The sequence below is a fragment of the Mauremys reevesii genome, unplaced genomic scaffold (genome assembly GCF_016161935.1).
Source record: "Mauremys reevesii isolate NIE-2019 unplaced genomic scaffold, ASM1616193v1 Contig1, whole genome shotgun sequence".
NCBI classification, from domain to species: domain Eukaryota; kingdom Metazoa; phylum Chordata; order Testudines; family Geoemydidae; genus Mauremys; species Mauremys reevesii.
In genome coordinates this window covers 4,522,265-4,547,743 of record NW_024100715.1, presented here as the reverse complement: position 1 = coordinate 4,547,743, position 25,479 = coordinate 4,522,265, and the positions used below count along the sequence as shown (strand labels likewise).

The window sequence follows — 25,479 nt, the reverse complement described above, 5'->3', positions numbered from 1 at the left end:
CCCAGACGTCAACTGCTGTGAAGAGCTGTCGACATGCTTCACTGACAAGATCAATCAAATATGTATGAATGGAGCTGACTGGGAAAGAAAATTCCATTGCTCACCAGATTGTATTATTCACCCCACCAGCCCTGAGTTTGCCCCCATCATACATACTGAACCTCAAGAAGCCCTGAAAAATGTTAGAGATACAACCTGTGAAACAGATCCATGCCCCTCCTCGCTAGTACAAGTCAGGTAGGGAACAGCTATGCCCACTATTCATGGAAATAATCAACACCTCCTTCGGAGAATCAACCTGCCAAATTCCTTGAAAAATGCAATTGAGATGATTTGGGGAACCTGTCTATGTACAATTTATAAACTTTGGTTAATTTTATGAAATTGCTGTATCACTAAATGCTTCAGTGTGTCTGGCAGGATGTATAACACCCCCTCTTCCTTTCCTTCCATGGTCAGGAAGAACCTATAGAATAAATAAAATAAATAATTAACCATAATATCTGGTCTCTGACCAAACTATGGGTATGCTAAGGAGGTTGTCTGATCTGGGAGAACCAGTTTGACCCAGATGGTCTGAAGGGAGTGGGTTTTGGAGAATAGAAAGTCCACAAACAGGAAAACAAAGAAACCAGGTGGTGATTTTCACCAAAGACTCAGAGGGACTCAGAGACAGAGGAAGTTTGAGCAGGAGAGAGGAATAGAGAGGCATGCTTTTGTAGCAGAGGGGACCTTCTTTGACTGTGGGACCAGCCAAGGTCAAAAGAAGCAGGCAGGAGGAAAGAGCAGACTGCATGTTCCAGAGGAGAAGTCATCAGGAGAGAGGTACAGAGGAGGGTACTTGGAACTGAAAGGATACTCCCCCACATCATGACAAACACTCCAGCATGGTGAGGAAAGTGAAACAGGAATGGTGTATAGATGTTTTAGTGTTTTGACAAGATCTGCACATCTCTGGAGCTATCTAAAAGAACAGTGATTGGTTTGGGAGCCATTTGCAAAGCCTCTGTGTTACATGCTTCAACTATCACACTTCGCAGGAGAGGTCAACTGTAACCCCAAATAGCCATTAAGGTCAGACCTCTGGAGAAAAGTGCTTAAGCTACTGGGATGTCTATGTGGAGGTCAGTACTGGTCCTGGGCCCCTAGGGTAACTGGACCACAAGGTCCCATTGCCATGAAGGGGCAATAGACATACTGTCTTTGTCCAGGGAGCATGCCAGAGAAGCCAATGAAAGAGAGAGCGTGCTGAGGCCTGCTCAGAGTCAGGTAGCTTACAGCACAAGGGTCTAGCATGATGGGACCCAACCACAGAAACCTGGTGAGTGTCCAGCAGGGGGAGCTTTACCAGGACTAGTTAATTAATCTATTAACAAAGAATTAATGGAAGGTAATATAATCAATGCTAATCAATAAGGGTTTATGGAAAATAGATCCTGACAAAATAACTTGATATCATTTTTATGTTGACATTACAAGTTTAGTTGATAAACGTAATAGTGTTGATGTAACATACTTACGTTTGACTTGGTACCAAGTGACATTTTGATTTTAAAAACTAGAGAGCTATAAAATTAACATGGCAAACATTAGATGGATTAAAAGCTGGCTAATGGATATGTCTCAACGTGTAGTTATAAATGGGGAATCATCATCCAGCCAGTCTGTTTCCAGCGGGGTCCTGCAGGGTTTGGTTCTTGGACCCACACTATTTAACATTAATAAAAATGACCTGGAAGAAAACATTAAATCATCACTGATAAAGTTGGGAGATTAATTGGTGGAGAGGTCACGGATACAGAACTATCTGGATCACTTGGTAAGCTGGGCACAAACGAACAATATGCATTTTAATATGGCTAAATGTAAATGTATACAGCTAGGAACAAAGTCTGCAGGGCATGATTAGAGAACAGGGGACTCTCTCCTGGGAAGCAGTGACTCAAAGAGATTTGGGGGTCATGGTGGATAGTCAGCTGTACATGAGCTCCCAGTGCAACACTGGCCAAAAGGGCTAATGCGATCCTGGGGTGCATAAAGAGGGGAATCTAGAGTAGGTGTAGAGAGGTTATTTTACCTCTGTATTTGACACTGATGTGACAGCTGCTGGAATCCCGTGTCCAGTTCCAGTGTCCACAATTTAAGAAGGATGGTCATAAATTGGAAAGGGTGCCGAGAAATCCATGAAAATGATTAAAGGATTAGAAAATAGGCCTTGTAGTGATAAACTCAAGAGGCTCGATCTATATAGCTAAACAAAGAGAAGGTTCAGGGGTGACTTGATTACAGTCTAGAAGTGCCTACAGGAAGAACAAATATTTAATAATGGGCTCTTCAGTCCAGCAGAGAAAGGTCTGACATGATCCAATGACTGGAAGTTGATGCTAGACAAGTTCAGGCTGGAAATAAGGCGTACATTTTTAACAGTGAGAGTAATTAACCACTGGAACAACATACCAAGCATCGTGGTGGATTCTCTCTCACTGACAATGTTTAAGTCAAGATCAGATGGTTTTTTTCTAAGAGATCTGCTCTAGGAATTATTTTGGGGCAGGTCTCTGGCCAGTGTTTTATAGGAGGTCAGACGAGGTGGATCCAGACCTTCGACCGTGTGAGGTCAGACAGTCGTCCCTTCTGGCCATGGAATCTCTGAAGGGCTGCGACAGCAATAGCTTACTCAATCCTCAAGAAACCAGCACTCGACCCTGAAGACCTGAGCATGTTTAGTCTTGTGAAAAGAACCCTGTGGGGTGGGAACCTGATAACAGTCTTCAAATATGTTGAGAGCTGTTGTAAGGTTCTATGGTCATTTGCTGTCATTTACTGTTATTTTGAAATTTTTCCTGTCGTCGCCATTTCGAATCTGTATATGTTGTTGTTTGGGGGCCATATTGGGGTTCCTGCTTGTTACGCTTTTGGGGCTCTTTTCAAGTGTGGCAGGAAAAGACTGAGCACGTGACCTGGCTAATCTGCCTAGATGCTGCTGGGTATATAAACCCTGCGTGCCAGTCACCGAGTGCTGTCCGCCCAGAGCCACCTCGTGTCAGTTGTGTTTGTGCAGTCTTCGAGATACAAGTACCATCATCAGTACTTACCTGAGGGCCTGCTTACCTGAAAGATCATTCCAACTGATCCAAGTTCCTCCTGTGTTCATCCATCACACGGTCAAAGGTCTGGATCCACCTCATCAGGAGCTGTGGCAGACCAGATGGACACGCCTGCTTTCCTTGTTCTGATTGTCATCTCATCTGTAAAATATTAATCTTGTTGTTAGTCCATAGTCTGTATTGGGGAATAGTAAGACCGGCTCCAAGCCCTCTGTTTCTCAGACCACCAAGTTATTATTATTATTGCTTTATCCTTGTTTACCTAACATTGTTATGTTAATAAACTCTCTTTGGTTCACCTTTAATTCTAGTAAAGTGTCATTGTCGCTGTGTCTATGGGTGATAGACCCTAACTCAGGGAAGCAGAACACAACCTTTAGCAGGGGTCCTTTACATCTCTCCTCTTTTCCCATATCACTGTTATTAAGAGGACAGTGATCAATTGTTCTCCTTGTCCACTGAAGGTAGGATAAGATGTAATGGGCTTAATCTGCAGCAAGGGAGATTCAGGTTAGACATTAGGAAAAACTTTCTAACTCTCTGGGTAGTTAAGCTCTGGAATAGGCTTCCAAGGGAGGTTGTGGAATTCCCATCATTGGAGGTTTTTAAGAACAGGATGGCCAATCACCTGTCAGGGATGGTCTAGGTTGATTTTGTCCTGCCTCAGTACTTTATGACTTTTTGAGGTCCCTGTCAGACCTATAATTTTATTTGCTAGGTGGATCTGCAAAAAGGTTAGACTGAAATAAAAATATATAATTCACACATAAGGAAGTGCTAGACTCAGATTACTGATTGATGTAAATTGCCAAAGCTCCATTGAAGTCAATGTCACTGTACCCATTCGTACCAGCTGAGAATTTGACCCCTTACTCCTTATATCAAAGTTTATCGACATCTCATGTCGTAATTAGGCATCATAATCAATGGCCAAATCTTTAAAAGACTCAGCATGTCAGGTGAGGAAACAAGCAGCACCGTCTGGTGTTAGAATAGGGGGTTGGGTTGTATTTCCAGACCTGGCTCAGATGAACTGGGTTGTTTCAAAGTGGGTATTCTTCGGATGCTGCTGAGTAGCGTAGCTAGGAGGGGAGCGGGGTAGTGGCCGCTCTCCCACTGAGCACAAGTGGCGCCTTTTAAATTTCTTGGCGCCTTTACTCACCCGGTAGCGCTTCGGGTCTTCGGTGGCACTTCGGCAGCGGGCTCTTCACTAGCTCCGGGTGTCTTCAGCGGCACTGAAGGACCCACCACCAAAATGCCGCCGAAAACCCATGGAGCACATGAAGGTCCCGCCGCCAAGGTGCTGCCGAAGACCCGGAGCTCCGCCCCATCAATAAAAATGCCACCAAGTGAGTAAAAGCGCCGCAGTGGGTGGCACCTTTTTTGGGGATCACTCCGCCTGTTCCTTCCACCTGCCTACGCCACTGATGCTGCTGTGAGGAGAGCTGTGCAAACAACTGTATTTTCAGTTCACGGACTGTCCCGAAAATTTGAAAAATAAAACAGCAAACCAAAAAGTAACAAAAAATGTAGTGAATTCACAAAATGTTTCACTCACCCTGAATCTGCATTTTTAATTAAAAAATAGATTTGGCCAAAGAATTTCACCCAGCTCTAGAGTTAAGGTTGTTTAAAAATGGATTGGGGAATATGAAGATGGGACCACTGCTCTCGTCTCTTTTTTAAATGTTTAAAATACTATATAAACATAAAGGGCTTGTCTAAACTACTGCTTACGTCAATGTAAGTTACCTCACTTGGTGTGAAAAAGCCACCCCCCCCCAGTGACATCAGTTACGTCAACATAAAGTGGTGTCTACACCGCGCTATGTGGGCAGGAGACACTCTCCCACCAACAAGGTGCACACCTCTCGCTGAGGTGGAGTCATTATGCCAAAGGGAGAGTGCTCTGACCTTCACCAGACACGCTGCAGCAGGGCAGCTGTATTGGTCCAGCTGCACCGATGTAGCGCGGTAGCGTAGCCGCCCTGATGCTTTTAAAAACATTCTGTTAGCTGCTCTACTCCCTCCCTCCTTCGCTTCTGCACTTCGACATTTACAGCTAGAAGAGGGCAGGAGAACAAGGGACAGGTGAGAAAGGAGAGGAGACAGTATAGAAGGTGCATAGGGGGCTTAAAATGGAAGCAGGAAGGGGGATGAGGAATGGAAATGAAACAATTTTTCAAACTTCACTCACAAAGAGGCCCATTCCGATTCTGCAGGTGGGATTGTTGTCCATCACTAACAGAAAGGGAAGTGGCAAGTATCATTCTTTCATAAGACAGAAGCCATGTTATTCCTGAGTGCTGCCAGGCCCAAGGAGAGGGGGAATGAAGTGCCCTGAGCTTGCTACCCTTACACTGAGGTTCTCTAGTGCATTGCACCAATATAATGTGTTGTGTGTCCATAGGCCGATATGCTAAGAAAAAAATACTTTATTTAATAAACAGCCTCAAATTCTGACCTCAGGCCTGTGTTGTAGGCTGGTGTTTGTGTCACCTCCAAGAAATCTATACCACAGAAGCCTCGGCAATGACCAAATCCTGCCTGACGACTGACTAATGTTGTGCCCTTTTCCTGTGTGATCACTAAATATAACAATTCTGTTATTTCAGATACATTTTGTAAAAAGACCTCTTACTCTGCATCCTCCGGATCAGTGAAACCGATAAGGAGGATGAAAAAAATGTTGTTATAAGCAGAGTAATTGAAATACCTCAAAGACAGTGTAAAGGAGTCTGAATGCGATGCATTAAGTTAAGTACCCAATTATTCCTCTTGAATTTCAGTGGGATTCGAGCGCTTAAATCTCAGGCTCAGATGAAAATCTCCCAGTTTTGTTCTTTGTTGCTTGTAAAATGTGAGTGAATTTGTTCTCATGAAAGGGAGGGTCTTTCAGTGCTATCCAGCAACAACTACTGAACGGGCTGTTGTGGTACAAGTCTCCGTGTCACAGGGCACTGTCTGCTGTCTTTAACTGTGACCACAGAACCTGCCACTGCTCCATCAACCCTGGGATGTTTTTAAGTATTATCTACTGAAAGTTTTATTCCAAAATACTACATCGAAATGCACGTTCATGTTTCACTCAATGGTGTTTCCTTTTAAAAAAATAGGAGATTTCATCCGCGCCTGAGATTTAAGCACTCAAATCCCACTGAAATTCAATAGGAACTGGGTACTTAACTCCCGCAGGCTGCTTTGAAATCTCAGGCTAGACGCAAAAAGACCTGTACTATTAATGTAACAGTAAAGTTGCAGTTAAAGTGAGCAAGAGGCAGGAAGGGCAAACGTGCAGGTTTCTACAGCACAAAGCAATATGATGGGGAGTGTTTGTATGTAAAGTATTTTGGTACTTTAAGATCCTTTACGGTGAACATTTGATCAGGGCGTTATTTGACCTAGGGCAAAGGGGGCTGTTGCCCCCACACCCCCGCACCAGCCTTGGTTTGCTCCCCACCCAACTTTTCAGAAGTCTATATGCTCCTCTTCCCCCTCCCCAACCTTGCAGGATAGAACATAATCGCATAGAACGTTCTATATGCTGACACAATCTTCCCCCTTTCCCGCAAAAAAATTTCTGAAATGACACCACTGGATTAGAGTAAGTAGCATAAAGTTGAAAACAAAACTGTGCAGTTATTCAGCAAAACCGTGAGGTCTGGGAACATGTATTAAATGAGCAGAGCAATTAGTGCAAAAATGATGCGGATGTTTAGCAAAAGCAGGTGGCCAATAAGGGGGAAGAATTTGTGGTTAACAGGATGATGCACAAAAGAGACTTTGCTCGCTGTTAATCATTATGGCACCCGTCTGGTGACCAGAAGTGCGAAAAAATTGTCATCTGGTTTAGTTTTCTCCAGTGGGTTTCAAAACAAGTTCTCACCCTGCAAACATTTATACAGACGCTTCGCTTTCCGCATGTGAGCAGTCCCACTGGCATGAAGAACAGTATGCACATGCTTTAAATTAAACAAGCAGAAGTGCTTGCAGAATCAGGGCCTAACTCTTTGTAAAAGGTAGCTGGGCTCAGGGGCTTGTGGTGTCAGAAGTCTGAAGTGTTAATTGTGCTGATGAAACGCTCAGTTTCCTTTCTTGTACAAACCAGCAAGCAAACAGCTGAAAACTGTGCAGGGCTATCTTTAACTCGGTGTGGGCTGTGACACCCACTCTCGTGGAAAATACAAAATAAAAAACAGAATTAGAGGGACAACATTAAAAAGTTTAGACCAACATCTATCATCTCTGGAAACTGTTGTAGTCCAGTAAAGAACACCACAGAGATTCTTAATCTCAAGCATCTCTACCTTTTAAAAACAATAGTATTACTGAAAGATAATAGAACTCCTACCTTTTCCTTCCCTGGTTTGCAGGTAAAAACCCAAAATAAACAGTGACTCCCATTAGTATTGCAATTCATGTTTACGAAGGACAGCAAGAGCAGATCCAAAAGCAGTTGCAGCAGGTATTGACACACTGGGCTAGGGAAGGGGGAGAGGTGGGGCCCAGCTGGAACGAGCCCCTTCTCTTCCCCTCCTCCCCCAATACCTCTAGAGACAGAACTGTGCAGGAGCATCTCTCCCACCTCAACCTACAAGAGCACTAGGACCTATACAGCAGCAACCCCCCACCCCAAGCCATGATCTGGGGAAAGAAAATGTCCATGGAGGAACTAGTCCCAGAGGCCAAAGAGACAGTAGCCTGCAGGAGCAGATGCAGAAGCTTCCTCAACAAGTGCTACAGCAGGGACTGGTTTGCTCCAATGCCTTCCCCTCTCCCTTCCCCTCAGCCTCATCCCATCATGCTTCCATGTTCCTCTCCCCTCTGTCTTCCCCTGAGCCTCACCCCATCAGGCTTCCATGTTCCCCTCTGCTCTTCCCTCCCTCTCCCTCTCCTATGCCCCTTAGCCCCCTTCCTTTGTCTGTTCAGCAGCTAATCCCCTCCTAACTAAATACCATCCAAGGAATAAGAACATAAGAACGGCCGTACCGGGTCAGACCAAAGGTCCATCTAGCCCAGTATCTGTCTACCGACAGTGGCCAATGCCAGGTGCCCCGGAGGGAGTGAACCTAACAGGCAACAATCAAGTGATCTCTCTCCTGCCATCCATCTCCCATCCAAATAATTGGGGCAGTAGCAGGATATTTACAAGCCATCACATTTGTTTACTCTGCTTTTCTGTTATGCCCATTCCCTGGCCTCTATATTTAGACTGTTACAGTTTTGGGGACAGGGACAATCACCTCTATTTGTACAACACATGCTATAGTGGGGGCCCATTCTACCTATCGTAAGTACCTATATGGAACCCATGATCATCATAGCCCATCAAAATCTTTATCCCCACTCACCCCCGTGAAGCAGGGCAGGGTTATTAGCCTCATTTTACAGCTGGAGAACCAAAGCGCAGAGAGGCTACATGACTTGCCCAAGGTCACAGAGGGAGTCTGTGGCAGAGCAGGGACTTAAACTCAGATTGCCCACGCCCTACAAACGCACCTTAAACCGCTGGATCATCCATCTCTTGATGGTCCCCAGGCACTACTGCAGTGAACCTGCTATTACCTTGATCATCTTCAGTTCTTGTCCTAAAGTACCGTGCAGTGTTGCTGTCCACTGTTCAGCAGCACATTTCACCCCAGGAGAACTGCTGTTCAGCAGAGCATGACACATACTATACAACCCAAGCCTTGTTCAGGCAAAGCTCTCAGAAGAAGACGGCCATTTAAAAAAAAAAAAGTCCTTACGGTTACAATATCTTTGCATGCAACTATTTGTACATGAAAAACATGTGTGATGTGCAGAGGATCTTTGCTCATGTCAATCACGTAGTTCTCTCCAATCCATATATAAAAGTGTTGGTTTGGATGCACAGATTTTGGCTGCCATGCATGAAACAACATATTTAGCAGCCAAGTAGCAACGTCGCTTTGGATACTTTGTACATATGTTTAGGTCCCAGGGATATACATCAAACGCTTTTGGGGCAGAGCGTGAGAGAGAGACACTCTGGAATAAACCTGAAGGTGGGACACACTTTGTACATAAGTTCAAGTCCCTTTATAAATATATCTGTACCCTTCTGCCAGGTGGTATTGGCAGGAACAAGGGCCAGTTTCAGTATCTAGGGATTCCTCTAAACACTGCAAAAGAGAACCAGCTCAAGCCCCCACCCAGTAATCTGGGAAAACTTAACACCACCCTGGGCACCTCTAAGAGGCAACACTTCACAAGCACTGAGTCTGCATATGACAAACACTTTCAATAAAAGGGAGAGGTCACTCAGCATTTCTTTGGGAAAGCACTGCAACAGTAATTCAAAAGTATTCAAACCATTAGTAACCACCTGTTCCACAATATCTTGGGCAGTGTCAGTTGCCTCAGTTTCCCAGCTTGTGGTGTGGAAGTCTGATGGGTGAATGTCCCTTTAACACACAACTCCCCTTTCCCTCTGCTGCACCCCACTCACAGTTCGTTGTCCGAAGTCAGCAAAGTCCCAGAATTCAGGGGTGTGTCCACATGGCTCATTCCCACCCCTGAAAGGGGGGACTGATCAGTACCTCTGCTGCTGACCTCTGTAGCCTCTGCCACTGCTTTGCTGCTTGCTGCTGCTGCTCACCCCGTCTCTATTGCTGCCTCTGCCTCTAGCCGCAATGTCATGTTCTGAGGCTCCACCACTTAGCAATTTCACCAGGTAGTTCTCCCCAGGCCAGGTCTAAGGTTCAGCCCCTTAGACCTATTAATCAGCAATTTCACCTCTAGTGACCACTGAACAAAAACAAAGACTCTCAGCTGAGTTTGCTACATGCTGCCTTTAAACACTAGAGGGAAAGGATCAAACTGTCCAAAAGCACCCTTTAAACAGACTTGCCACCACCATATAAGACTCTGAAGAAGCTCTCACTCTCATCTATCTCCCCCAACTTTCACTAGCATGTGACATCAATACCCCCTGCTTAGCTACTGAGGTTACAGTTAGGGTGACCCTCAACAATTCTGCTGCCCTTCAGTCATACAGGAAGGAAAACAACATTTTATTACTGCCACATTCAAGACTAAAGTGATTTTTAACTCAAAACAGCAAGAATTGGTCATTTTGGCAAAGCAGGTCTGCCTGCTGATCACCTTGGCAAAGTAAGTGTGTCTATGCAAATACGGTCTGCTCCTGAGGTCTTTTTCCCCCAGTGCATGGACAGAAGGAAAGGGAGAACACATTCAGATCCTTACTCACCTATCATATGCCTTTGGAGCAGGTGAAGGGGGGAGAGCATAGGCGCCAACTCCATGAGTGCTCCAGCCCTGGAGCACCCACGGGAAAAAATGGTGGGTGCTCCAGCCAGCTCCCCCCATCGCCTACCCACCAGCGGCCCCACTGATCAGCGCCTCCCGCCCACCTTGGATCAGCTGTTCCGTGGCGTGCAGGCAGCACTGGGAGCGAGGGCGGGTGCACTTTGGGGAGGGGATGGAAATGGGCAGGGAGAGGTGGGGTGGGGGTGGAGCGGGGATAGGGTGGGGAGAGGGCTTGGGGGAAGGGGTGGAGTGGGGTGGGGCCTGGGGCAGAGCACCCCACAGCACATCAGGTCGGTGCCTCTGGGGGAAAGAGAATAAAAGGCTGTGTAGTCCAAGGGTTAGGATACCCACTCGGGAGGTGGGAGACTCATGGTCCAGTCCCCCTGCTCCAATGGATATTTATTTATCCACAGTGCAACAGCTTCTACAGGAGAGACTTAGGGACCCTCTCCCCAGCAGCCTATCCCATAGCTCAGTGGCTGGTGCACACTCCTGAGAGACCCCTCTTCATATCCCTTCTCCCCCTCAGGCAGAGAGGGAAACTGAACCTGGGTCTCCCACATTCCAGGTGAGTGCTCCACCCACCGGGCTAATAGTTATAGGGTGGGTGCTGCTGCCACCTCCAGTACTGCCCACAGCGTGAATGGGAGCCAATGTGGGAGGCAGCCTCTTAACACACTTACCAGATCAGGCCCTGTCTGTGAGCTAGATGGGCAAACACCTACCTGCCCTGGGTCATGCATTGTGCAGGGACTTAGGCGGGAGCTCGGCCTCCTGACACCTCCAGTGAGGCAGCACAGCCTGTGCTCAGAGGCAAAAGCAGCTAAGGAATTTTCCACCTGAAAATGTAGGTGTCTGCAGTGCTCGCGGGAGTGTTGTGGATCTCAGTGGAGCCTGAAACTGGGAGTTAGGTGTCTCATTCTGGGGTCTGGGTGTCTACGTACCTTTGTGAATCTACCCCCATGTCCACTCCTAGTAATAAACAATAGTGATTTTGAGCGGAGTGAAGGCAAACATCTAGAGCTTAATCCCACCCATTTTCACAGGCTCACACGTGTGTTAAATCTATTAAAAAAAAGCATCTAAACCTGTTTTCCAAAGGGTAGCAGGTAAGGGAGGAGGAGGAAGTGTAGGAGAGTCACATCTAAGAGTGAATAACATGATGGAGCTGTGTGTCTGGCTTCATTACACAATCGTTATCATTATGATTCTTTGGTTTAACTTTACATTCTGTGGTCAGAAAACAATCTTCATGCAGCCTGAAGTTCTGTCTAATCTGATTAACGATGTTTAAATTTTGCTCTTCTACCTGCAGCTATGCCTTGTCTACATTTTCAAGTGGTTTCTCAGTTCAATGAGATGAGTTAATGAGATGTCACTGTTTCTACCACAGGCCTATATCCTAAGTTAGACAGTCTCAGTGTGGGCTTAGCTACCCCTTAACATCTAATAATTTAACAGAACATAAAAAGGTGCAAGCTGAACAGGGCTGCACAGCATTAAATCTTGAGCCTGAAGCGAGAAACCCCAGTCACCCATCTTCAAAGAAAGACTCAAGGTAGAAGAGCTACTGTACTTAGCATTTCTGCAGCACATTTTTTCAGAGAACTGACTAATCACAATTAAATGTAGGATTTAGTACTAATAACTAATACCCTATCTGCAGTCCTCAAAGGACTGTATAAAACACATGTTAAATCCTCTCAATGGCTTTATGAGTAGGTAAATAGCTCCATTTTACAGATGGGGAAATTGAGGCAGAGAGACATGATCTGTCTAAAGACACACAAGAAGTCTGTGGCAGGGCTCAGAGTCACACTAATGTTGCCTGACTGAGTCTATGTTTACCCATAAGATAATCCTTAGGCAAATGCTCAAACCGTTCCCTCTCAAAATAAACTACAGATGCTTAGGATGCAATCAACAACTTGATGAGAATAAAAACAATGAAATTACTTTATAGATTTATAAAAATATAATTTGATGTAAAGAATCTTCATGTTAGAAGCCACTGAATAAGTTAAAAAAAACATTATTTGACAATTGTGAGATAAATGTATTTAACTTCCTAGTAATGTATAAAGACTTTATACCTGAATGCTTGTCAGTTGTAGTAAACCAGAAATGAATTTAAAGAGTCGGAAACGTATACCCAACCATTATGCAAAAATACCCAACAACACTCCTATTTCTAGCTTACAGAACTTTTTCTGTAAATGCATATTTGCATAAGTCGGGTCTTGCGTAACCCGGGGAGCATCCGTATTGTTAACAGTTCTGCTCAAAACCTCTGATCAACAAGCCCTTTAACTTTAAAGGGGCTACTGTGCCAAGTCATTTGCTCCCAAAATCTGGGTACGTGGCTCCATCCAGTGTTGTTGCTCGGCGGCTGTTGAGCCAGACAGAAGGAACACAACTGACAAACCCCACATTCAGATGCTGATATCAATACCATAGCTCACTAGTTCTCTGGTCAGCCACAAAGTCTCCAGACAAACAGGATAGGCAAGATCTACTTTTCTAATATATAAAGGCAAATCCCCTCCACCCCACCCCCATGTATTGAGGACTGCATTGGAATTGCAAGCGCTCTCTTTAAGAGTAGGAGGTTCCTGATCTTGTTTGCAGACAAAGGGCTCGGTGGCAAAGCGTGTGAAAGAGCTAGAGTACAGCACGGTGGGCGAGTTGTGTCTCGCCACCATAGGGAGCAGCCTGTTTTCTCTGTGTGTGTGTTTTGGGTTCTTGCGTTGTCATTGTCAATTCTAAGAAATCAAACAGGGTTACATTGCAACCTTCCAGCAAGAGTAGTTCTGTTTCTATCTAATTTTTCTGTGTATATGCTGGGAACATGCCCACATCCATAATTTAACATAAAAGAGCCCTTCAGACCTTCATGCACCAGAAAGCAGCAAGAAAGTGCTCACATTCAATACACTCCCCTCCCCATTTACCTACTTGTTACAAGTGACCTTTAACAGTGTCACTTTCACATCATGCAGAAAAGCCACAGAAATTTCCCTTCAAATTCTACAGAATCAGAGTCTCCCCCTTTCTGCTCTCAGTTGTGCTGAGTATGAGGCACATTATTTGCTGCTTTATTGCACCCAGACATTACCATGCGCTCCACAAAGATGCTTTTATTAAGTCTTCCAGGGTCCGAGTCAGAAAGGTCAGGCCAGAGTTGCTCTAAATGCCTCTGACTAAGATTCTGCCAGAGCAGAGGGCACCATTCACCTTGAGAATTTCCGGTTTGAAACAAATTCTGCATAAGGCACCATACAGCAGCACAGCAAGAAATCTTAGATCCTCCACACACTTGCTATGACTGGTGAGCAAGTCTATTACCATTGTTCCTTAAAGCACTGAGGAGTACGCTATTGTTAGGTCCTCAGCCCTACTAAACCCAAGATGCTCCAACACTCGCTGATCTGAGACGGAAGGATGGAAGAAAGGACAGGCTTACAGTTAAAGCACTCAACTGGAGCTAGGAAATCTGAGTTCTGTTACCACAGATTTTTAAAATGGCCACTCTGTTCAGGTGCCTCAATTTCTGGTTTCCCAGCTGGAGGCATCTTGGTGTGTTTTCCAGAGGTTGGGATCATCCACAGCTGCCACTGACATTAGTGGGAGCTACTGGGTGCTCAGCACTCTTGCAAACCAAGCCACTTAGCTTCTAAATCCGTATAGACACCCAACTATAGGCTCCTATTTTTGAAAAGCTTGGCCTAAATACACTCTCAACTTTGATTGTCTATAGCAGCAGCAGCACCTAGTGGTCAGGCAGTACATTTTACTGACTACAGTATTAAATTGTTATTTCTACAGCACCACAAAATGGGGATAATAGTATCAAACACACAAAACAGTATGGGAACATAGTGTAAGCTGTTGGTTTGTTAGCTAGTTTTCCCCTCATGTATTTCCTTCCTGTCCTCCAGACTGAATCCTATTTTCTATCCATATTTCTAAACATTCTAATCCCTGTGTATTCTTCTTCTTTGGTGTTCACAGCTCCTCCCAATTTGCTGTCATCTGGAACAGTTAGCGTTTCACTTCTCCCCTGTCCCATATTCCTCATGTATTAATGGACCTACTTTCTAGAACTGATTGAATTTTTTATTTTTAAACACAAAAATGGCTCTGACAAAAACAAAAGTTTCCTGTGGAAATGTCTCAGGTTTTATTGTTTTTGATTAAAAAAAAATTCATTGCAGTTTTGCAAGTCCTCTCCCTCATTGGAAAAGGGGAGAAAAGCACATGACTGTGTTTTCGCATTTAAAGAAATAAACTTTTCAAGCGGAAAAAGGTCAAAAAATGGCAGGGGGAAAAACCGAAGAGAAAATTAGCTGTGAACTTTGTAAAAAGTCCTGAAAGTTTTTCAACCAAGTTTAAAGTTTTCATTCATTCAATAATATTTGCAAAAAACGTTAAAATATTGACCAGCCCTGTTCCTGTCTATGGGCTAGATCTGAAGTCAATGACAGTCGATTTCTACAAGAGTTGGGTCAGGCCCTGTCTTAAGTTTCCCTGTAGAACTTCCCAGATAAATAAGATTTGCATCCAATGCTCCTTAGTGCTTATATACATATTTGTAAAAGCCCTTCAGGTTTCCCTTGGCCTCTTTTGATTATTAATTCATTCTACTCTTACATTTTCCCCTAAAATCCATAACAGACTGAACATATTTATGTTTGGTTTCTTCCACCCACCTTTCCTATTCCCAGGATGCAGCCTATCTACACCAAAAGATATAGAAATAAAATTACAGTAACAGAAGCGGCCACTTTATCTAAATATGACCTCCTGGATAACCCAGACTAGAGAACTTGAGATAGTAGCTCCTGCATGCAGTGCACATTATTTAGCACGATGGTCCCTCAAATTACTGTATGGGAAGTGTTTGTTATTCAGTACCCTCATCTTCATCCCCAATCCAGCTGCCAAAGGGTCCTGGGTGCAAATTCTGCTCCTGGAACTGGCTGCCACAAAAGAACAAATGCTATTGGCTGTCTAACAAGTAACCCCTGGAGGAAGAGCAATGATTGTTCCAAGAAATCCCAATTCCTACAACCGGGAAGAAATGGAAAACAAAAGAAAATGGTGCTTTTAAAACTGCAACTAGGGATCATACACAAACTGCCACAGCCACATCATTAGTTGCTGGAATTAAAGGCTAGAACAAGCATGGCTGACGTTGTAGTGGGGATGGGCTCTCACTGAGCAGCTGCTGCACCCTTACAGACCCTTCCCTCACTCTCTGTCGTCCCTGCCTGACCCCAGTAGGGACGCATGTGGCAGCATATTATGGCCCCCTGCTGCTGCTCTCTCAGGAACCCTACACCGCAGCCCCGGCTCACCATCCCAAGTGCCAGCCAGCCAGATCTTGTCTGACCCAACAGCCACAGCCGAGGGCCGATTCCCTTCTCCTTCCCCACTCACCATTCAGAAAGCTGCACCTCTTGGCTTCACAGTGCCCATTCTGCAGGGGTGGCAGCAAAGGATTCCAGGACAGAGACGGGGAGGGGAAGGTCACCACAGCAATTTGAATGGGGTTGCAGGTATGAAGGAGACAGACAGGATTTTTGTGTTCACAGGTGGGTGGGTGGGTGGGTTGGGGACAGGGAACCCGGTCACAGGTAGTTCAATGCTGTCACGTTGTCAGTCTGTCTGTCTGTTCTGAGACAACTTCCCTCTTTTCTCCAGACCCGTGACACTCTGACTGACTGCCAGGCGGTTTCCCCCTCATGTGGCTCTGCCAGAAGCATCCTCCTTTGCTCCTCCAGGCCCCTGTGAGGTCTTGGACTAAGTAGACAAGGCCTGGGGGGACTGAAGCAGAGACTTGCCATGCAGCCACATGGTCACTGTTAGAATATACCCATAAGTGGGACATAACCACACTGTTAACCTGTGACGTTGCTAACAGGAGGTCGGTGTTCACATGCTCATCAGCTTCCAGTATTTCCTCTGGTTAGTCATAGGGCTGCCCTAAGAGTGACTTGCTCCTTGACTGACAGGTTTTAAATTGTCCTGCTATTATGTGAGGGGGAACATAACCCCCATCGGAGGCTGCTGCACCGGCTCCATTGGAAAGCAGCTGGTCACTACTATTTCTTGCACTATATGCAGATGTTTCACCAAACACTGACTCTTCCAGGTCACCCTCACTGTCCCCGCTGGCATTGGATGGTTCTGGGGGTCGGCTGGGCTGGGAACATCGTCCTGCTGGGAGCTGTGGTAGCGATGGGTCTGTGGGGTGAGTAACTCAAGGCTAGTTATTCACTTGTGTGTAACTCTGCACCCCGAGATTTCCTCTTCCCCCACATTTCCACGGAGACTCTTTCTTGTTCCTAGAATCCGGGAAATGTAGGGCTGGCAGGGGCCTCAAGGGGTTGTCTGGTCCAGCCCCCTGCACTGAGTCAGGGTTATCGATTCCAACACATTTATAAATAAAATCATGAACGCTTCATCATTCCAAAGCAGAGCAAAATATTCCATGAACAATGTGTAGCTAAGAGCTGGATACATGAACCCCTGTGATCCAGCTATGGCAACTCCTCTGTTAAGCGTGCAGGGAAAAGGGAAGGCATCTTACAATGTGCAACGAATGAGAGTTTCTGTCTTGTTCTCTCTCTTTCCCTACTCTAAACTTGTCACCGCATGTGCACGTGTTTGTTTTGCACACCCACACTCTCAGTCTCAGGTTGCGAACTCGGAATAGTTAACTCTGGTTCACAATCATGCTCTTTCCTTCCTGACAAAAGGAAATTTGAAGGGCCTGGGGAATGACGGTGCCAATGAGAGACCCAGCTACGGCTATAACTGCAGCACTGAGCTGAAGGATTTTCCATTCTGCTTCAAACAGTTTCTATGTGAACCTCCATCCAGCAACTCAGGAGGTAACTTCTGCTCCTTTGCTCTCTCAGCTGCTTCCCCGTAGTTCAGTGACACCTAGTGGTCACTTGGGGTAATCTCAGTGTGTACAGTACCAAATGCACTAAGGATCCTACTTGTGTAAAAAGAATGAGGAGTCCAGTGGCACCTTAAAGACTAACAGATTTATTTGGGTCTAAGCTTTCATGGGTAAAAAAACCTCACTTGTGTAGATCCTTTTGTCCCAAATGGCTTTACAAACTAATTACAATGTGAAGCTGGTAGAGAACCCTAATACAGGCATCACTTACACTTTCCACTGGAAAAATTTCTTCTGACTTTTTAAAGAAGCTCTTGCACTTTATATTCGCAGCAGACTTTGAAAATTCAGCACGGGGAGAGTCCTCAGGCTGGAGAAGGGCCTTTTCTTTGTTTCAAGAAATTTCACTTAGGCTCTGCTGAGCGGTGAACTTGGGAACAACCACCATTTCCACTTTGATGGGCAAGACTATTGTCATTTTACAGACAAGCTGACTTGGTTTATCCCCTCCCAATTCTATCATATTGTCTGTGTAGGTACATTATTTTCCTGGTCTTTCAGTTTCTTTATGTTTGTGCAATAAAAGTCAATGTTTCGAGAATTAAATACTCAAACTTTACTACAGCAGAGCCAGCGCTCTGCTGTAATTTCCTTTGTTACAACTAACTGCTTGATCCAGAAAACACTTACTACTATGTACAGGGTTGCTTCAGACCCTACCCTTGAAATGAAAGCTAACTTTGCTGGAGCTCGGCAGAAGGTGTAGGAGAGAAGCTTGCAGGGTCTAGTGATGGGCTCAAGGGTGCGGGGGAAGGTGGAGGAGTTGGGTGTCGCTTGTGTTCAGAGCCCAAACTTCCTGTGGTTTCTTCTCATGAGCAGGGGACAGTGCTGCTGCTGGAGGTGAGCCCTGAGCTGCAGAGCCTGAGGGTCAGTTGGTAGCTGGCTCATTTCCCGCCTCTGAGTATTTGCTGAACAGAATTCAAACCCAGGATGAGCCTGGCCAATGGAGGATGAAGAGGGGTACATGGTATGCAACCGTCATCAGAAGATGACAAGATCAGACCGGCCGTGTCAATCTGCGACCCAAGGTAAGTGACTTACTGTCTCCCTGTGGTATCTGTTACTGACTGTGCCTTTACATGTCACCTGGCAGGGAGGGAACGAGTGAAAATGTCTCATTTGTGTGGAAATTCTGGATGTGCCGTTGTGATACTCTGGTGATGGCGCAGATAACTGCAGAGGGCAGTGGATAGAGAAGACGTAGTGAGTGTGGGAGTATGTACGGGAGGAGAGAGCTTGTACAGAAAGGGTGGGCTCTGCCTTAACTAGAGCGGGACCAGACTCTTGGCACATGTAATAAATAGGATTTGGGGTGATTATTTAAGGTAGGAACTGGGGAAAAGCAAACAGATGCTGAGGAGTCTGCTAATGTCAGACATGTTAGTAATACCAAGATGCAGGATCCAGTAAAGGATAAGACATAAATTACCCTGTCCATCCTCCTGTTCAGCTGGATGGCTGGACAGGAGGATGGACAGAGTAAGACACAAAAGTAAATTCGGAAAAAGGGCATCAAAGGAGTTAAATAAACATAGGCAGATGATCAAAAATGTGTGTATCTACAAATGCTAGAAGAGTGAAAGCAACAAACAAGTGAATTGAAATGGAAACTGATAGAAGACCTGATATAGTAGGTGGTAGAATTCTCCAAATCAGTGGGTTACTGTAGCACCTGACAATGAATTGTACAGGAAGGACAGATTAGATTTGGGAGTTACATTGTGCCTGTATAATCTGCCTGGCTACAAATCCCACGTGCTCAGAATACAGATCCACTAATACGCACACTACTGGACCAGTTGATGAGGTCCCTCACAAGAAGTCAGTAAGGAAAATAAGGACTTGTCTACATGGGTAAACTGACCAGGACAGTGAGTTTAAAAGTGATTTTATTCCAGAATAATGACTCCTCTTTGAAAGTGCACTAATTATTCTGGGAGAAGGAGATTTTTAATCAGAATAGAGTGTCCACATGGTGAGCTATTTGGGAACAACCATCCAGTCAATTTCCCTGTGTAGGCACGTCCTAAGTATTCATGGGGTGACTGGTAAAGTACTAGCCTAGAACAGAAACTGGCTAAGAGACAGGAAACAAGTAGCAGGACTTAATGGCCAGTTTCATCGTGACAAAAGGTTGGCAGGGAGCTGTCACGAGGTTCTGCACTAGCCCTGGTGGTTAATATATTCATGATCTGGAAAGGGGGTTGCAAAGCTGGGGGATGTCAAGGGATTGGTTAGGTCTGTCGGGATCGGAGAAAACTGCGGGGGACGTCAGACACCACCACGCTGGGTGAAAGAGCAACAGGCTGGAAAATGAAATTCTGATGTTGACAAAAGCAAAGTAATGCACAGCGGAAACACTGATCTGAGCATCTCCTGCACCTCGCTGAGTTCTAGATTTACTGTATCAGCTCAGGGGAAATCTGTGCTCAAACTATACACCTGAGCTGCTGCTTCTTTCCCCTGTGAGTTCTGTAATACACAGGACTTCAGAGCCTTGCCCGTGTCTCCCATCTATAATTAGGTCCCCTGGGTTCAATTCTCCCACAGAAGCATCTCCCCCTATCTAGACAATCTGACATAACTGTGCATTTCATTGTCACCTTCTGGAATTAGGGCCAGGAGGGCACAGGCTGGGGTAGCTGAGGCATAAGGGCCCAATCCTGCATTTCTTGTGATGGGAGCTCTGGGCACTCAGGAAGTACAGGAGTGGGCTCCAAGCTTGTTTAAAGCTGCCAGACAAGGCTTGGAACTGGCGGGGGTGGCAGAATCTTAGAGTACATCTAAGGTGTGATTTCAGCGTGGGCCGACATATCCGCAGTAGCTCTAATCGAGCTGTGCACTAAAAGGAGCAGCGTAGCTGGGGCAGTGCAAATGGCAGGTCGGGCTGGCTGCCCAAGTACGATCCCATCCGAGGTGCTGGGTACAGGCTCCGGCAGCTAGCCCCTCCCACCGTTTGCACCACTGCGGCTCCACTGTTATTTTTGTGCGCTAACTCAAGCAGTGCTAGCATGGGTACGTCTACATGGGCTGGAATTACTCCATCCAGCTCCAGTGTAGACGTATCCTTAGACCTTGAACAGGGTTTAACGGTGTGATGTCAGATCACGTCAGCTGGCTCAGTCCAACTAACACCTTCCAAAGCTCTCGGCCAGACAAGGCCAGGTGTACGGCAGCACGTGCGCTATACATGAATCAAGTGAAAGCTAGAGCAGGAGCCTCGGCTTTAATCTGACCAGTGTCGAGTAGACGTGCTTATGCTGGACTTCCAGAGTGTGATCGCTAGTGCCTGGTGCCGCCCCTTTACATCCCAGACAAGGCCTGGGGGGACTGAAGCACAGACTTGCTATGCAGCCACATGGTCACCGTTAGAATATACCCGTAAGTGGGACAAAACCACACTGTTAACTTGTGACGTTGCTAACAGGAGGTCAGTGTTCGTATGCTCATCAAGTTCCAGTATTTCATAGAATCATAGATTATTAGGGTTGGAAGGGACCTCAGGAGATCATCTAGTCCAACCCCCTTCTCACAGTAGGACCAATCTCCAAATGGGCCCCTCGAGGATTGAACTCACAACCCTGGGTTTAGCTATTTCATCTGGTTAGTCTCAGGGTTTGCCCTAAGAGTGACTTGCTCCTTGACTGACAGCTTTAAAATTATCCTGCTATTATGTGAGGGGGAACATAACCCCCATCAGAGGCTGCTGCACAGGCTCCATTGGAAAGCAGCTGGTCACTACTATTTCTTTCACTATATGCAGATGTTTCACCAAACACTGACTCTTCCAGGTCACCCCCAGTGTCCCCCCTGGCATCGGATGGCTCTGGGGGTCGGCTGGGCTGGGAACATCGTCCTGCTGGGAGCTGTGGTAGCGATGGGTCTGTGGGGTGAGTAACTCAAGGCTAGTTATTCACTTGTGTGTAACGCTGCACCCCGAGATTTCCTCTTCCCCCACATTTCCACGGAGACTCTTCCTTGTTCCTAGAATCCGGGAAATGTAGGGCTGGCAGGGGCCGCACGGGGTCGTCTGGTCCAGCCCCCTGCATTGAGTCAGGGTTATCGATTCCAACACATTTGTGAATAAAATCATGGACGCTTCATCATTCCAAAGCAGAGCAGAATATTCCATGAACAATGTGTAGCTAAGAGCTTGATACATGAACCCCAGTGATCCAGCTACGGCAACTCCTCTGTTAAGCGTGCAGGGAAAAGGGAAGGCATCTTACAATGTGCAACGAATGAGAGTTTCTGTCTTGTTCTTTCTCTTTCCTACTCTACATCGGTCACAGCATGTGCACGTGTTTGTTTTGCACACACACACTCTCAGTCTCAGGTTGCGAACTCGGAATAGTTAACTCTGGTTCACAATCATGCTCTTTCCTTCCTGTCAAAAGGAAATTTTAAGGGCCTGGGGAATGACGGTGCCGATGAGAGACCCAGCTACGGCTATAACTGCAGCACTGAGCTGAAGGATTTTCCATTCTGCTTCAAACAGTTTCTATGTGAACCTCCATCCAGCAACTCAGGAGGTAATTTCTGCTCCTTTGCTCTCTCAGCTACTTCCCCATAGTTCACTGACACCTAGTGGTCACTTGGGGTAACGCTCAGTGTGTACAGTACAAACTGCGTTAAGTATCCTACTTGAGTAGATCCTTTCGTCCCAAAGGGCTTTAGAAAGTAATTATAGTGTGTAGCTGGTAGGGAACCTAAATACAGGCATCACTTACACTTTCCACTGGAAAAATTTCTTATGACTTTTTAAAGAAGCTCTTGCACCTTATAGTTCACAGCAGACCTTTGAAAATTCAGCGTGGGGAGAGTCCTCAGGCTGGAGAAGGGACTTTTCTTTGTTTGAAGAAATTTCACTTAGGCTCTGCTGAGATGTGAACTTTGGAAATGGTGGTGGTGAGGAAAGCTTGGTCACATGTTAAAATAATAACAGCATGAGCCTTCTAAAGTACTGGGCTCCCCCTGTGTCTGGACACACACTGCACTGGGAGCTGGCAGAGCAGCTGTAGCTGGGAAGGTGAGAGCTGGGCCAGGCTCCCCAGAGCCCAGCACCTGACCATGTAGCTTTTGCCCCATAAGCTTCCCCCAGAGACAGGGCGAGAGCTGAGATGGGAACCTTCTGACAGCCTCCGAACCCAACAGCCCCTTCCCCCACATCACAGCCTTTTCCTACCACCAGCTAACGCAGGATGCCTGTCGCTGAAGGGACCAAGTCTGTGCTGACGGTTCACGGTTCAGACCCTTGTGATGATTCATGCTGGGCATGTTGCTCCAGTTGAACATCATAGAATTATTGTTCTTTTATTTTTAAACTAGGAAATTCCATTCAAATAATGTTTAGGAGGCAAAATCAAGCCCTTGGAAGTCAGGAAATGACAGGTTTATGGTGCATGGATAGTTCGGCCTCTTTGTGCATATGCATTAATAGACAATCTTTAATTACATGATCACATACTATTGTTTTCTCAACAGGGCCTTGCCTCATTCAGTGCACAAGAAGGACCCACAAGGGGCAGAATTAAGGTTGCACGGGCAGCTAGAAATCTGGCATTTCCTAACTTTTGAGTGCTTGCCTTTGCACGCTAAAGTTCTTTCAGTGTTATCTACAGAGGGCTGGTCTACACTACGGGGGGAAATCGATCTAAGATACGCAACTTCAGCTACGTGAATAACGTAGCTGAAGTCGAAGTATCTTAAATCGAATTACCTACCGTCCTCACTGTGCGGGATCGATGTCCACGGCTCCCCATGTCGATTCCGCTACCGCCGTTCGGGTTGGTGGAGTTCCGGAGTCGACAGGAGCGCGTTCGGGGATCGATATATCGCGTCTAGATGAGACGCGATATATCGATCCCCGAGAAATCGATTGCTACCCGCCGATACGGCGGGTAGTGAAGACATACCCTGTACAGTCATGGAGCCACAGGATCTGTGCCACGCCCCAGCTTTTTTGAACAGGCTCTTGGAGGGACCCCTTTGGCATGCCAGACTTTCCTTAAGGGTAGGCTACCTGGTTTCCACACCTCCACAGTTAAGTCTCTAGACTCCAGCAGTTCTGGTGCCCGGTTAGTCCAACTGAGATAGACTCCAGGTCAGGGACTTGTACGTTCTTCAGGGACTAACGCACCTCAGCAAGTATCTGCAGTGACACCAGGCAGCCTGTTTAAACCAGAGTAGGGTTTACCCAGTCAACCAACGCAGCACTGGGAAGTCCTTAGGTTAGCACAGAGGAGCAAAGGTTATGCCACAGTCCATGTAGCATTTAATTTCAGAAAGGGGAACTACACAAAAATGAGGAGGTTAGTGAAACAGAAATTAAAAGGTACAGCACCAAAAGTAAAATCCCTGCAAGCTGCGTGAAAACTTTTTAAAGACACCGTAATAGAGGCTCAACTTAAATGTATACCCCAGTTGAAAAAAACATAGTAAGAGAACCAAAAAAGAGCCACCGTGGCTAAACAACAAAGTAAAAGACGCAGTGAGAGGCAAAAAGGCATCCTTTAAAAAGTGGAAGATAAATCCTAATGAGGAAAATAGAAAAGAGCATAAACTCCAGCAAATGAAGTATAAAAATATAATTAGAAAGACCAAAAAAGAATTTGAAGAACAGCTAGCCAAAGACTCCAAAAGTAATAGCAAAAAAATGTTTAAATACATCAGAAGCAGGAAGCCGGCTAAACAACCATTGGGACCACTGTACAATCGAGATGCTAAAGGAGCACTCAAGGACGATAAGGCCATTGCAGAGAAACTAAATGAATTCTTTGCATCAGTCTTCACTGTTGAGGATGTGAGGGAGATTCCCAAACCTGGGCCATTCTTTTTGGGTGACAGATCTGAGGAACTGTCCCAAATTGAGGTGTCATTAGAGGAGGTTTGGGAACAAACTGATAAACTAAACAGTAATAAGTCTCCAGGACCAGATGGGATTCACCCAAGAGTTCTGAAGGAACTCAAATGTGAAATTGCAGAACTAACTGTCATCTGTAACCTATCATTTAAATCAGATTTTGTACCAAATGACTGGAGGATAGCTAATGTGACACCCGTTTTTTAAAAGGACTCCAGAGGTGACCCTGGCAACTACAGACCAGCAAGCCTCACTTCAGCACCGGGCAAATTTGCTGAAACTATCATAAAGAACAAAATTATCAGACACATAAATTAACATAGTTTGTTGGGAAATAGCCAACATGGTTTTTGTAAAGGGAAATCATGCCTCACCAATCTACTAGAGTTCAGATGTTCTGCCTACCCGGTGTTAGGTGTTCAGTCCTTGGGGCTCCCATTGTTTTTCTGGATCCTCCATTGATATGTGTTGGTTTCAGTCCTTTAATGACCCATTCATGTCACCCAATACCACGTCTCCTGCTCTGTCCCAAGAGCAGATTTCACCCTTCTGCAACCACTAGGCAGCAATGCCAAGTACTGAGAGAAACAGAGACACAAAAAGTATTACGGAAAATTCCCGCTTGGTCACAACATCCACCAACTGGAGAGCAACCGTCTCTAAGGCGAAACTCTAAGTGGCTGTCAAACTGTGCACAGCAACACTGCCCAATAGCTAAGGGGAGAAAGTGAAGGAGAATTGCAACTGAGCATGATCTGCATTAGCCGCTACTATTCCAGGACTGGAGTGCTCACATCCTCGCCCATACCCCTCACTCCTGGGTGCAGCGCCTCCTGCTGACTGAATATTGCACCTGTCCCCAAACAAAAATAAGGGTATTAGCTCTAGCTGCATGCAGGGTCTGTGATTGACTGGGATGAAGTTGAGCACTTGTCAAAAATTCTGCTCCATTACGTGTTTCCATTTTCCCTCCCAGAAGCATCAGGGTGCAAGCTCTGCCCCCCAAACTGGCTACTGCACACGGACAAGTGCTACTGGGTGTCTAAAGAAAAAACTCCCTGGAACAAGAGCCGCGACGACTGTTCAAAGAGGAGTGCTCGACTGTTAACGATTCGAGATCAGGATGAGATGGTAAATAAAACTGTTTGGGGAGATGAGCATCATTAGTGATAATTAATACACAAAACTGCTGTTGTGTGTCAGTTAAGGTTACTCTATACACAAGGCACCTACACAAGCTAAAAAGCAAA

At 45.8% G+C, this 25,479-nt stretch overlaps 1 protein-coding gene across 1 annotated transcript in view; it reads left to right on the top strand.

The window, feature by feature from the left end:
• LOC120392530 (killer cell lectin-like receptor subfamily B member 1B allele C) overlaps window positions 1-25,479 on the top strand; it is a 126,081-nt gene that overhangs the window by 99,452 nt on the left and 1,150 nt on the right. The window contains exon 4 of the mRNA XM_039517347.1: window positions 25,206-25,360. Within this exon, the coding sequence (XP_039373281.1) occupies window positions 25,206-25,360 (155 nt within the window). The remainder of the gene's footprint in view (window positions 1-25,205; window positions 25,361-25,479) is intronic.